The sequence below is a fragment of the Trichomycterus rosablanca genome, chromosome 20 (genome assembly GCF_030014385.1).
Source record: "Trichomycterus rosablanca isolate fTriRos1 chromosome 20, fTriRos1.hap1, whole genome shotgun sequence".
Classification (NCBI taxonomy): Eukaryota; Metazoa; Chordata; class Actinopteri; order Siluriformes; family Trichomycteridae; genus Trichomycterus; species Trichomycterus rosablanca.
In genome coordinates, this window is record NC_086007.1 from 26,323,982 (window position 1) to 26,336,825 (window position 12,844).

A 12,844-nucleotide genomic window follows, 5' to 3' on the forward strand; every position below is an offset into this window, starting at 1 on the left:
AGTTTAAATATAGGGTTAGGAGTGAGATTTTAAGATCCAGGTAAATTTTTTTTCTTAACGATTTTGACATTTCAATGACATAAAAGTGTACGAGTTTGCTAGGAATTTATTAAATCCTATTACAGAGGATGCAGTAGCATTTCTTACCTACACTGTTTGGTCAAAAGTATGTGAACAGCTGGCTATGAGCTTTACTGATAATCTTTACTGCTCACAAATGAAAATATGGCAGACTCCCTTGTGACAAATAAAACATGGTCTACTGCTGTAGTTTATTAGAACAAAGATATCCACCCTCATGAAGCAAAGGCCGACCTCAATGCCCTCAGTCTTTACAGCTTTAGAATGAGATCAGATCCCAGAAACAGTTTATTATTATTATTATGGTATTATGGTTTTGTATCATGAGCTTAATGTTCAACAGAAAATAATTTAGCATTCGGCTTCTTGTTCAATTAGGTTTGGTTCCTGTAAGTGCACAAAGTCATGAAAGGACCACACAGATACATTTGTAGATCCTGTATTGAACGATGTTTGTTCAACACAAAGCCTCAAAGTTTTAGTCTTTAGGACTAAGGAACTAAACTAGACGTTACCTTTAGGAGAACATCTTCCAGGAACATCAATCATACTTAAAAATTGAACCCTGTGTAGTGCACCCCATGTCCAAGAGATTTCATAATCACACATGGATCTTTATGGCTTGACTAATTCAATGAGCGTGGTCCAATTTAGGATTTTGCGTAGATGTGTTTGGAAGTGCTCAGTTTAGTTTTGGAGAGCAGACTGAGGATGGAAAGTGGCGTCTTTTGGGCGGTCGTTGATCCAGCAAGTGCACACATTCTGCTAGGAAGTGTTTACATGAAGACTAAACACATAAAAGATTCATATTTTGTAGTAAAACTCCACCACAAAATAAAGGTGCCAGGAAAGGTTCTTATGTAGAAGAACCATTAATGATTCTTTACTTTTGGTGTTAAGTTTCTTTTATGGATTGAAGATAAGTAAGTATTTTGTCCGTCAATAGAAAACGTTAAAGAACCATTAATGAAACCTTTATGGAACCATAAGGGAACCTTTCCTGGTACCTTTATTTTTGGTGTAAAGGGATCAAAAATAACCAAATGTGGTGTAAAATGCAATCAGGGACAAGAAATAAAAGATAAAATAAAAGACTAATTATCAGTTTTTGATCAGAACTAAATAAAATTGGACCACATTTGTACCAAGGAAGCACCAACATGTCCAACATCACAATAATAAATTAAATGTAGGAGTCCAGCTCTAACAGAAATAAAGAAAGGCAGCAGGAAGTTAGAGATAGAGACTATATGCTAAAATCAGATAGAGGATCTAGGGGCTCAGAAGAGGTTGGACTTGAGGGCTCCTGGTTTTCTGTGGAATGATGACAGCACTCCGGCAAAGGGCCCAGTACTGGCGCTTTCCCCGGGCTGCCAGCTCTTGAGCAGGTCCGCAGTGGTGGCAGGGGAACCCACGCTGGCCCAGGTGGGAGTTTTGAGTGTGTGATGGATGGACGGCGAGCTTGAAGTGTTCCCAAAGCTGCCCGAGGATGGGCTGGGACTGAGACTGCTGGCGCCCGGGCTGCCCGTGTTGGTCGGTAGTGATGCGGTGCTGTCCGGGGTGGGGCTGCATGTGGACTCTTTAGATTCATCGTCCTCGGAGGAGGCGCGTGCTTCACCTGGTTTCTTGGACGTGCTGTTGTTGGTGTTCCCAGTGTTCCCACCTTTAGCATTAGCAGCACGCTCCTGTTTGCGGAATTTGGCACGACGGTTCTGGAACCAAACCTGTCAAAATGAGATAGAAGTGGAATTGAGATCAGAACATTGTTGTAGCAGTTGTAGCCTAACGGGTAAGGTACTGGACTAATATTTAAAATGTCGCTGGTTCAAGCCCCACTGTCACTGTTGGGCCCTTGAGCAAGGCCCTTAACCCTCAATTTCCTAGACTGTATACTGTCACAGTACTGTATGTCGCTTTGGATAAAAAGCATCTGCTAAATGCCAAAAATATAAAATGTAAACATTGTGGGATTGCATATGCAGTCAATCTCCAAAACCACACCCTGTTCTCTCTGTAGCACTCAGTACAGGAAACTGTGGAACATTTGATTATATAAGGAAGAATGGCAGAATTTTTTTCCACTGGCTCTTTCATTCAGCCATTATAATTATTATTATTTAAGTTTATTTGTCATTTGTACAAATGTTGTACAAAGCAGTATCTGTAAATTGAAATGTGTGTTGGGAGGACTGAGAAAAAGAGAATAGAGAGGATAATGGGGGATAAAATGGGGGTTAGGGAAATTTTAAATTAATAAAATAAAAAATTAATAAATAAATAATCATATATTTATATTATAATAAATATATAATAAATATATATAATAATAAATACAATAAATCTATTATGCTACAAAGGGAAAACTGATTTATAGGAAAAAGTACATTCTTTTAAAATTAATATTTTGGGCAAATAAATTAATAAAATATATTCTTGATTCAAAAAATGATTTTCAGGTTGAAGTTTTTTTATTAAAGAAAATTTTCATCATCTACAGTATAATATGGAAATAAAATGTATATATATTTAAGGTTGGTGAGAAGACAGTTCAGAAATAAATGCACCCCTAACTGTACCTGTACTCGTGCCTCAGTCAGGTCGATCTTGAGGGCCAGTTCCTCTCGGGTGTAGATATCCGGGTAATGAGTCTCAGCAAACACTCGCTCCAGTTCCTTCAGCTGAGAGCTGGTGAAGGTGGTTCTGATCCGACGCTGCTTCCTCTTCTCATTCAAACCAGAAGGATCTGAGAAGAACTTATATGGAACTGTGGAAGAACACAGAGTTACTGCTTGATCAAGATCAGGGTTCCATCTCAAACCACAGAACATTAAATACGAGTTTAAATGAAAGGGTTCCTGATTGTTTCTCTGCGTGTTGCAGTTCTACAGAGGAACAAAATTCCTTTAGAATAGAAAAGTTTTAATAGGCTGAGATGAGAAGATTCTCCTGCATTTAATAATGTAAAGAAGAATCAAAAGTGACATGATATTAAGTTCATCCACTTTTAGTCGGTTGTCTGGTTTTAAATCCTGTTACAAAAATTAGAACCTCTACAGATACAAAGAACATCTACAGTGTTTTAAATGCTTCCACCAACATCTACCAATCATCTAATCAACCCTAAATTTAACATCCTGGAACAGTTGTCAACATTTTATATAAATACAATCCAATTGTTTAATATTAATTATTGTTATTATTATTATTTAAATGAAATCTACATTTTGTGTGCAGTTTTTCAATTCCCATATTTTATTACACCTGCATTTTTACAGAGACGATTTTTTTTATCTCGAAAAACTGTTTTAGTCTTTTATTTAAGTAATTTCACCAGTAATAAAATCGATTTCCGTTCTTTTAATTGTCAGATTTTAATTGAAGGCTGTTAAATGCGTTTTATTTTTATTCTAATTAATAATGAACGAATTCCCGAGAGGAGACAAAAATCTCACTTTGTCAAAATTTTTCCCGTCTAAATAAAACTAATTAAGTTCTAATTATTAATGTTTGGTTTGTAATTCTATATTATATTTTATTACCCAGCGAACTGAAGGGAATGAAGCTCTGAATCATAATCAGTCGAGCAGAGTTCGGTTGTTTCTGTAAATTAAGTTTACTGGTTTATAAGAAATACGATTTTATATGGTTTTTATTTATAGGTTTTACCTCAGAAATACTTCAGAAATAATTTAAATTAAATTATATGTTTGTTTATCAGGTTTTACTTTAAATTGATTAAATTACATTAAATCTTCAGCTTTATTATAAATACAAATTCGTTTTACCAAAATTTAAAATCATATTAATTTAAAACTGAATCATCTAGTTTGTATTTTAGCTTGAATTTAAAATAAAATTATGTTGGAAATTGGAAACTAAAGATACAGATACTAATTTAATTGCAAATTTAAACGTAATACATTGTTTTAATAATAAACAGTACAGATTTGTGTAGATTTAATATAAAAAACTGCTGCAGTTTTGCACCTTTATTTTATTTCTTTAAGTAAAATATCAGTTTGTGCTTCAGACTGGCAGCTTTATTTATAAACATCATGCAAATATTTTAGTAGTTTTTATATAGAAATAATGCAAATGAAGAAAATGTTTAAACTCGAATTGCTGGAATTTTGTTCGTGTACTAAACCGGAGCTAAACTGAACCTGTGCTCGTCTGCGCCTGGAACCCTAAATGGTTCCTCTTTTCTACCTTCAGTATAGAAATTACTAATAATGCAACCCGAATTTATTTAAGATTAATAATCTCTAATACCCCTTCCTGGATAAATACAGCTCCTTTTTATTCCTAACAGCTACATTTTGTTCAACAAGGTGCGAGTCTAAATATTAACGAACCATTAAGAACCATTTGGTTCCAGAAATATTTACTTAATTAAGCTTAGAAAGACGCACCAAGTGTTTATAGCTCACAGTTCCAGAACTATTTAGAACTACTTTACATTCTGCACTACAAATGCAGAACGTAAAACAGTTTTAATTTTAATAAATATAATGATAAATGTAATTATATGATTAATTTTATTTGTTGTGTTTTAGCTGAAGATGAATATGAAACTGAGTCCAGAGTATTAATGTAGTATTAATGTATGGAGAGTGAGAATTATGAGTATTGCAGGTACTGACCGGTGGAATAAGGTGCGGGCTGATGCTCTCTCAGCGCTCCCAGGCTGCAGCTGGCGGTACCCAGGGGCGCGCAGGCCGGGCTCGCGGTGAACCCGGAGCGGATCGGGTTGTACTGGAAGCTGTTGGCCTGGCTGCACGAGCTGAAGTCCGCGTACGCAGACGCCTCCATCGCGGCCATGCACGAGTCGTATGTGTTCAGGTACGAGTAATCCATTTTGTACATGTGGAGAGTCGGGGTGCGCGGCTCGGTCCTGGTCGGGTCCGGGTCGCTGTCCGGTCCGGGTGAGGGAGTGTGAGGGTTAACCTGGTACCGGTGCTGGTGGCACTGATGGCTGAAAGCTGTAGGTCGGTGTTTCGGGTGTTTCGGGTGAAGTTTACCTCCGGTCTCTCTCCTCGCTGTCGGTGCGTCGGTGCCGGTTGTCAGTGCGGGCGCGTTCCTTTCCGCGCGCTCAGTCGGTGAATGAGTGTCTCGTGCAGCTCTGCTCCGTTTATAATGAAGTCAGTAGTGCAGGAGACAATAGCGAGGCGGTGGGTCCTTCTTTACATGACAATGTGGATCAGTGACTCTCCTCCTCCTCCTCCCTCAAGCTTTAACCCTTTACCGCTGTCTGCACGATGCCCAAAACCCTCCACATACCTCCTAAAGGGTGCACCAGTTTAGCACTTAGTGGGGATACACTTTTAATGATAAAGGTTCAATAAAGTTTTTGCACAGTGATGCACTGGAACAACCCAGTAGCTCAGGTACCGGGGTGGGGTGGGGGTACAGGTACAGTTGCTTTATGTTGCTCTTCTTAATAAAATCACATATATTTTGTTTGTTTTGATTCCTGTAAACAATTAAATAAATACGTTTATTCCTGTATAAGGGCTGGAAGTAAATTTAATAATGTTTAATGAGTTTAATACTTCATAGCTGGGACTGAATCAGTGCGCATTTATAGCTGAGCGCATCGAATTTGTGCGCATCCAAAAAAAAAAACCCCACAGATTCTTTTTGGAGTGAAGAATACAGTAACAAATCAGGATCTTGATGAAATTAGACAGGACAGAAATACCAAATGTTTCCCTTATGTACAATTTGCTCCTTTGCCCTTAGCAGAACCATGTTGGTTCCAAAAAGAACCTTCAATTCATGGTTCTATCGAACATAATTTTGACTCAACGAACGAAAAAAAGCTTTATAAAAATTCTAGTGAGGAATGACATGTAGGATCAGAACTTATTAGAGGTCCATTCATCACTGTCATGTTCTTCTGTGTCATCAGTCTAAAGAACCTTTTCTGTCCTCTGTATTTTTGACATCCAGTCCACAAACCCATTTTCCAGATTACATGCAGATGCATCACATCAACCTTTTTTATTCCTGATATTAATATTTTCACCGGTGCTGGAGTGAATAAAGGTTGTTTGATTAATCTGGGTGAATTAAACCCAATATTAAAGGCGTAAAATTCATTCACCTGAATATTTATTCAGGTTAAGGTTTAGATTTTAACTCAGAAATCATGTCATGTACTCAGCTTCAGTTTCAGAAACTCCACGTTTGCACATCTCATGGACTTCAGTCCCAGAATTAACGAAAATATTTCTGTTGTAGGGAATTCACTGCTGAAACAATAATTATTATTATTATAATAATAGTAAGAGAAGGTCCTGAGACCCTGTGCGCACTTTGTCCCCTGAAATTCATTGAGATCTCAGATCTTTTTTCTATTGAGTGTAATCGGTAAATTGTTCCTCAGGCTCCTGCTGTGAAACGCGTGTTCACTGTCATTTATAATCCAATTAGAAAAGAGGAGTTGTGACGTCATGCGGGTAATTAATGACTGGGTTTGGTGCATCTGCTTCATGTCACCATGTTTTACTAATTTGTCATTAATCAGAAACTAATGATAATGAGATGTTTCCTTAGACACTAACTACAGTTCATCACCAACATCAGCACCAGCGTTTACATTCTCTCTATATTATTATTAATACTACTATTACTACCACTACTATTACTTATAATAATAATATAATCTTAATTATAATATTACCACTAATATTTTATTATTTTGTTGTTGTCGTATTATTATTCAGTCAATAAATTAAGTCTCAAAAAAGAAACACCACAGAAGATCCATTTGTGGTCCCATAATGATGTTCTAACTTGTTGTTGGTGCCACAAAGAACTCGATTCCATAATGCATGAAGTTTATATAAGGACATTTCTATTCATCTTATGCTTTGAAGAAACTGGTCTGTTAGTTTAATTTAATTTAATTTTTAAATGTAAAAAAAAAAGCCAAATACAAACAAATATAATATATCATGATTTTCTAGTTCTAGTTTTCTAGTTTTTTATATTGTGTTTGTTTTTTCTCGGCTTGATATAGACACAATGACGTCACTGGTCCAGTTTTCTTTAGCCTTCCTCTAAGAAAGAGCTGTTATGGGACAATAATGTTTTTGTGTTCCCAGCTATTACACAGACGGTTCTGCTATTAAACAAAATGTAAATGTAACGTTCCCTTTAATTACTAGTATTTACTAAAAACTTCAGTTTCTCAGTTCTGACACGTTCTTACGATTATTGATCATAATGATCGTGTTCACGTGTTTCAGCTACATTTGCTTACATGTGTATGAAAAACGCTTATAAAATTTACTATATGCTACTAAATTGGTTGCAACAGTTTGGGGAAGGCTCTTTCCTGTGGTAGCGTGAATGTGCTCCTGTGAGGTCAACAAATAAATGATTTAACAGGATTGATTTAACATGTGGATGACCTGATCTGCACAGACCTTTAAACTCAACCCTATTAAACTTCATCTTTAAATTAGAAATTAGAATATTGGTTATGAGTCAGGCCTTCTTATCCAAAAACAGTGCCCAACCCTGTTAGGCTTTTTGACAAAATGGGCACAAATTTTAATAAATACACTACAAAATGTATGTGAGGAGAGTGAAGGCTGTTCAAGCGTCCATCAGGCGTCCACATAATTTTACCAATAGATTGTATTTACCAAAAAATTAAAAAAACAAAACATAGAGAGTTTATTATCAGCTGGTGTTAATGTAGGGTTAGATTAGAGTCTGCCATGTTTTTATTTGTTAGCAGATAATGGTAAAGGCATGGGCTCTTTTGCGACAGGTGTGTCAAAACATGATTAGCAAGGGAAATGGAGAAAAGCAGTAGCTCTGTGTTTGTTTGTTTTTTTTTTCAGCTCCACACAATATTTATAATAATAATTATGAAACATTTATCTGAGCAGCTTCACTCTTTTTGGAAGTGCACTGACCCCCTCGCACTCTGATTCTCCTCCTGGTGCACTCTCGGTTAAACCCTGGTGAGGTTCCTCCATCACTTTGCATTTGTGAAATGTGAGGCGTCTCCAACCAGTCAGCCTCCATCCATCACAGGGCACATTACCAGTGTTTCCAGTGCACTTTGCTTCCAGTGAGGAGACGCGATGACGCTGGGCAGCACGAGCTCACAGAATAGAAGCTTTCATCACGTGCTGCGTTATATTTCTGTTCTGCAACGGCCTGCAATACATGTTCACACTCATACAGTCCACCTTTTTAAACACCTTGTAAATGAGAGAGGTCGGAGTGACCAGAGAATGACTAGACTGGTTAAAGTAGACAGGAAGCTCTGGCCATTTAAAAAAATTAATCTGTGGGAAACAGAAAAGCATTTTAGAATGCACCAAATGTTGAACCTTGTCCGCCAGGAACATAATCTGATGCTACAGTGGGTGTCGGCTCATTAAAACTGACACTGTTAAATATTGGAAATAGGTTGACTTGGTAGGACCAAAATTTGGCATGCACAGAATGTTCTTGGCTGAGAAAAGTAAAACCCTGCTGTTGTAGTCCATCCACCTCAAGTTTAGACTTGCTGTTCTTCAATGCTTTTCTGTTCATCACATTTTGCAGTAGCTTCCTTTTTGCTGCAACCAGCCTGGTCATTCTCCTCTGACCTTTCTGAATGCTATGCTTCCGTGTGCTGAACTGCCACTCACTGGATTTTGTTTTGTTTTTCCACACAATTCTGTTTAAAGACCAAAAATTTCAACCTGACAAGCATCAAACACATCAAACAGTCCTACAGATCTGAATTTATCTTCATCTCTGATGTTTGTTGTGAGAATAACTGAAGTTCTTGATCCGTTTCTGTAGTATTTTATATGCTGTGCTGCTGATTGGGTCAGGAGTACAGATGTTCCTAATAAAGTGGCCGCTGAGTGCAATCATTTATTGTAATGTATAGGTATTATTGTGCACTTACACTGAGTTTATTTTTTAAGATTGTGGTTGTTTGATAGGTCTGATAGGTTACAGTCTGATAGAGGAAATAACCTGGACTGGAAATGGAGCTGAAATGAGAAAATCAATAAAGAGCTGACATTTAGAATCCAATCTCATCTTCTTAATCAGAACTCGTCTCTTTTTCTGGATTCATTTCAGCACCGTGTGATCAAATAGCAGCTCGTCGTGCTGGAAAATGCTAAACTGTTTAAAATGATCAATTCATCTTATCATAAAGGAGTAAAGGGGCGGCACGGTGGCGCAGTGGGTAGCGCTGTCGCCTTACAGCAAGAAGGGCCTGGGTTCAACTCCCTGGCTAGGCAGTCAGGGTCCTTTCCAGTCCAAGACATACAGTCAGGACAACTGGAGCTACTAAAATTGCATTAAGTGTGTGTGTGTGAGAGAGACTGGCAGCCTGTCTGAAGTGTTTCCTGCCTTTTGGGCAATAAATCAGACCCACCGCAACCCTGACCAGGATAAAGCGGTGGTGAAACAGATGATGCATGGATGGATTGATAATGACTAAAACTGTCAGGCTGATGGTAGTTCCTCGTATTTCATGTATTAAATATGCAGCAGATCTGAACCCCATAAAGACCTGAGGGACTTTGATCAGGACCAGATAGTTATGGTCAGACGACTGGGTTGAAGTATCTCCAAAAAAGTGGTGCCTGATGTTTTTTTGACTGCTCGTGGTTAATGTCCACATACATTTGATATTTGTTTATAAATTTCTAATGTATAGGGTGTCTTAACCTCGTCTGCAGGCAGTCTGTGAGGGTTTTGGCATGCTATTTGTGTTGCAGAAGGTAGATTGGCTGCTTTTAATTATTCCTAGATGTCATTAAATAAGTGAACCAGTAACAGTCTGATGAACTATGATGGGTTGGCGCTTTGTCCAGGGTTTCATCAGGCACATGGACTAAATCCTGCTGGAAAGCTGGTCATGAGCCTGGTTTGTTTAATGTCCAGCCAACTTACTCACCCAAACAAGCTGAACCCAGCAGGGTAGGAAAACTAAGTGTCCCACAGAAGAACAAAACAAAGAACCGTTTAAGGTGTCAGCTGGAACCTTTTTAAGGGTTTAGGTTTAAAAAATGGTTCTTTACATCGTAACTGGCTTTCTAAGGTGCTACTAAGAACCTTACAGAGTTGCAGGAGGTACAGGTACTGTTCTCTCTCCCTCTCTCTTTCTCTCGCCAGCTCTCTCAGATCCTACCCCGTGTTCCTCTCTCATCAATCTTGCTCTTCATTACACCAATCTGCATTCACAAGCGATCGGTCACCAGGGCCTCCAGCATCACCGGTGACGGGCACATACGGGACCCCGTCCTCTATTTAATGGCACAAGCATCGGATAGCATTACTGTCAAACTCCAACAAAAAAGAATTCAATTAGTCTGGAGGGGAGCCCTCCTCCTCTCTCCCCCTCCACCCCATCCGCCTCATTTTTGTCAGAAAATGCAAGTTTCTGATGGCAAAGCAGAAACCAGGGGCACGTGGTACAGACTGGAGCTTTATGAGAAATTAATCTGAGCCACACAAGGGAAAGTTGAACATGTTGAGTGTGCATTTACTGTTTCGCCCTAATTCTATTAAAACAGAATAAAAAAACCTTTTCTAACTGATCTCCATCCATCAAACGCTGCATGCCAGGGACCGTCCTGTCACTCAGAGAACAAGGAAGGTTCCAACTTTCACTCGGGTCTCTGGGGGAACCCCTAAATTATCTATGTAGAACCTTAGAAGGATTTGTTTCAGAAAATGAAGCATCTTCAGCCATTAAGACGTCAACAGAAACTTTTCAGTACTTTATCCATTACTTGAGAATCTGTTCTGGTTCCTTACTAAAATATTTGATTGGTGTTTAGGGTAAAAAAAAAAACTCTCACCTATATTATATTAGCAGAACAGTTTTAGTCCCAGTTGCAGTGGATTAAAGCTTGTGGGGGGCAGTGAGGGGAGTGTTTTTTCTGAGCTGCCAATCAAACAGTTAGTAAAATTCCTTCTGTCCCGCCCTCTTATTTACCTAAATAATGTGAATAATCCCCTCAGTAAGTGATCACTAATCACTAATGAATTTTAATCGCTGCACACTTCAAACACCCCCTCATGCACCCCCTGTACCCCCCTTCCCTATACTTCAAACCCCTGGATTAGTGAGAGAGGGAAGATGGTTGAACTTTGAGGGGATTAAGTGGAGGGCCGCTGCTCTTTTAACTGAAACAGTTTTCACTTTTAACTCTGCAAACTCACCCCCTCACCCCCTCACCTCATCACCCCTCGCAACATCACTCCCTTTCCCCAAAGTTTCTCATCCCATCACTCCACTCCCATACCCGATCACTCCTTCAGCCCAAATTCCTGGACTCCATCACTTTGCACTCCAGCTTCTCACCACAACATCTCATGACTCTACTTTATGAGTTGTTTGAATCACAAACCCCCATTGTCATAAAAATTGGGACATTTAGTAAAAAACTGTAAAAAGTAAAATCTTGATTTGATGTTTTTACTGATTAATGTCATTGTAGGAAATTTAGAATGTAATATTTGCAATACATACTCAAAATAATTAGGACAGAGTCATGTTTAGGACTGTGTTACATCATTTTTTCTAGTAATTTCAGCTGCTCAACAGCCTGTGCCAGTCGCTATTGTCTGATTCTCCTCTTCCAGATGCACTATGAATTTTCAGTTGGAGACAGATCTGGACTGCAGGCATGCCAGTCAAGCACACAAACTGCAACAAACTGTTTCTCCAAAGCCAGGCTGTTGTAGCACATGTAGAATGAGGCGTGGCATTGCTAAATGTCATCTTGATGGCAGCATATATCTCCAATCTCATGCAATGCCATCTGAGGGCTTGAAGGTCACTCACTCAACAGTGGTTTCTGTCCCTGACCTACACAGACTGAGATTTCACCATGCTGTGACCATTTTTTCACCATGCTGTGTATATCTGCAATCTTGTTGAGAAATGTTCTGTGTTTTGAAGTGATTGACACAGACTTCACACAGACTTCCATACACAATCATGATTTCCTCACCTGTTACTAATTCACCTGCTTATTGTGGAACGTTTCTAAACAGTGTACTGTCGATATTCTATCAACTTTTTACTCTTATTTCGCCTCTGTTCCGACTTTTTTTTGAGTGTGTAGCAAATTCTAATTGTGCTTATCTTTACAAAATACTCTGTGTAGGAATCTGTGTTTTTGGCGACTGAGTATAGAATTTGTGATAAGTAAGAGAATAAAGTTGCTTTTCTAATATTAGCATCAATCTAAATTTGTGAATTCGCTGTTTTAAAAATTGTGCAGAAACTGAAAATATGAAAGTGAACCATGAGCAGCTCGGGTTCATGTTCTTTTCAGCCCGGATTTTAAAGCGTTTGCATGCTGATAAATTGCACCAAATATTTAACTGAGCTGATTTTCTTGTTTTCCTTTGTTTTATTGAAGCTGAGCAGGTGAAATATTGATATTCTGATCTCTCCTGCTGCTGATTCCTGTAAATGAATCTTCAGAATGATTGCAGCTGCGCGGATCTGCTGCAGGTATGGAAGTGAAATCATGAAGCTCTCTTGTTGTGGATCTTCTTGTACTTGCTGTGAACTTTTTGCATGCTGATAAATTGCACCGTTGCTTTGCGCAGATTGTTTCATTTCGTTGTTGTTCTGCGCTTCAACCTGCAAACCAGGATTTTACATTTAATCCAATATCATAAAAGCTCCGCGCGCTCCATTTATAACCCAAATCAGGTTTTAGTTTTTGGACCGAAATGGCCATTACGCACTAAAAATAAAGTACATTAAACA

At 38.5% G+C, this 12,844-nt stretch overlaps 1 protein-coding gene across 2 annotated transcripts; it reads right to left on the bottom strand.

Moving 5' to 3' along the window:
- Positions 1-1,293: 1,293 nt before the first annotated feature.
- Positions 1,294-5,147, bottom strand: phox2a (paired like homeobox 2A). Of its 2 annotated transcripts, none has more exons than XM_063017181.1 (3): positions 4,725-5,147; positions 2,658-2,845; positions 1,294-1,805 (listed from the first exon to the last, which is right to left on the bottom strand). In XM_063017181.1, the coding sequence occupies exons 1-3, from the start codon at positions 4,945-4,947 to the stop codon at positions 1,362-1,364; spliced, it is 855 nt and encodes a 284-aa protein (XP_062873251.1). In that variant the 5' UTR covers positions 4,948-5,147; the 3' UTR covers positions 1,294-1,361. The 2 variants fall into 2 exon arrangements, with proteins under 2 accessions (XP_062873251.1, XP_062873252.1); XM_063017182.1 differs by having other exon boundaries at positions 1,294-1,807; positions 2,642-2,845.
- Between the last annotated feature and the right edge of the window lie 7,697 nt (positions 5,148-12,844).

What these genes read in the sequence shown, in the direction of transcription:
- phox2a (XM_063017182.1), bottom strand. Translation starts at nt 4,947, where the DNA reads ATGTACAAAATGGATTACTCGTACCTGAACACATACGACTCGTGCATG. An exon ending in GCCCGCACCTTATTCCACCG is followed by an intron (nt 2,846 to 4,724) that starts GTCAGTACCTGC and finishes GTTCTTCCACAG; the next exon opens with TTCCATATAAGTTCTTCTCA. An exon ending in ACAGGTACAGTTAGGGGTGC is followed by an intron (nt 1,808 to 2,641) that starts ATTTATTTCTGA and finishes TCTCATTTTGAC; the next exon opens with AGGTTTGGTTCCAGAACCGT.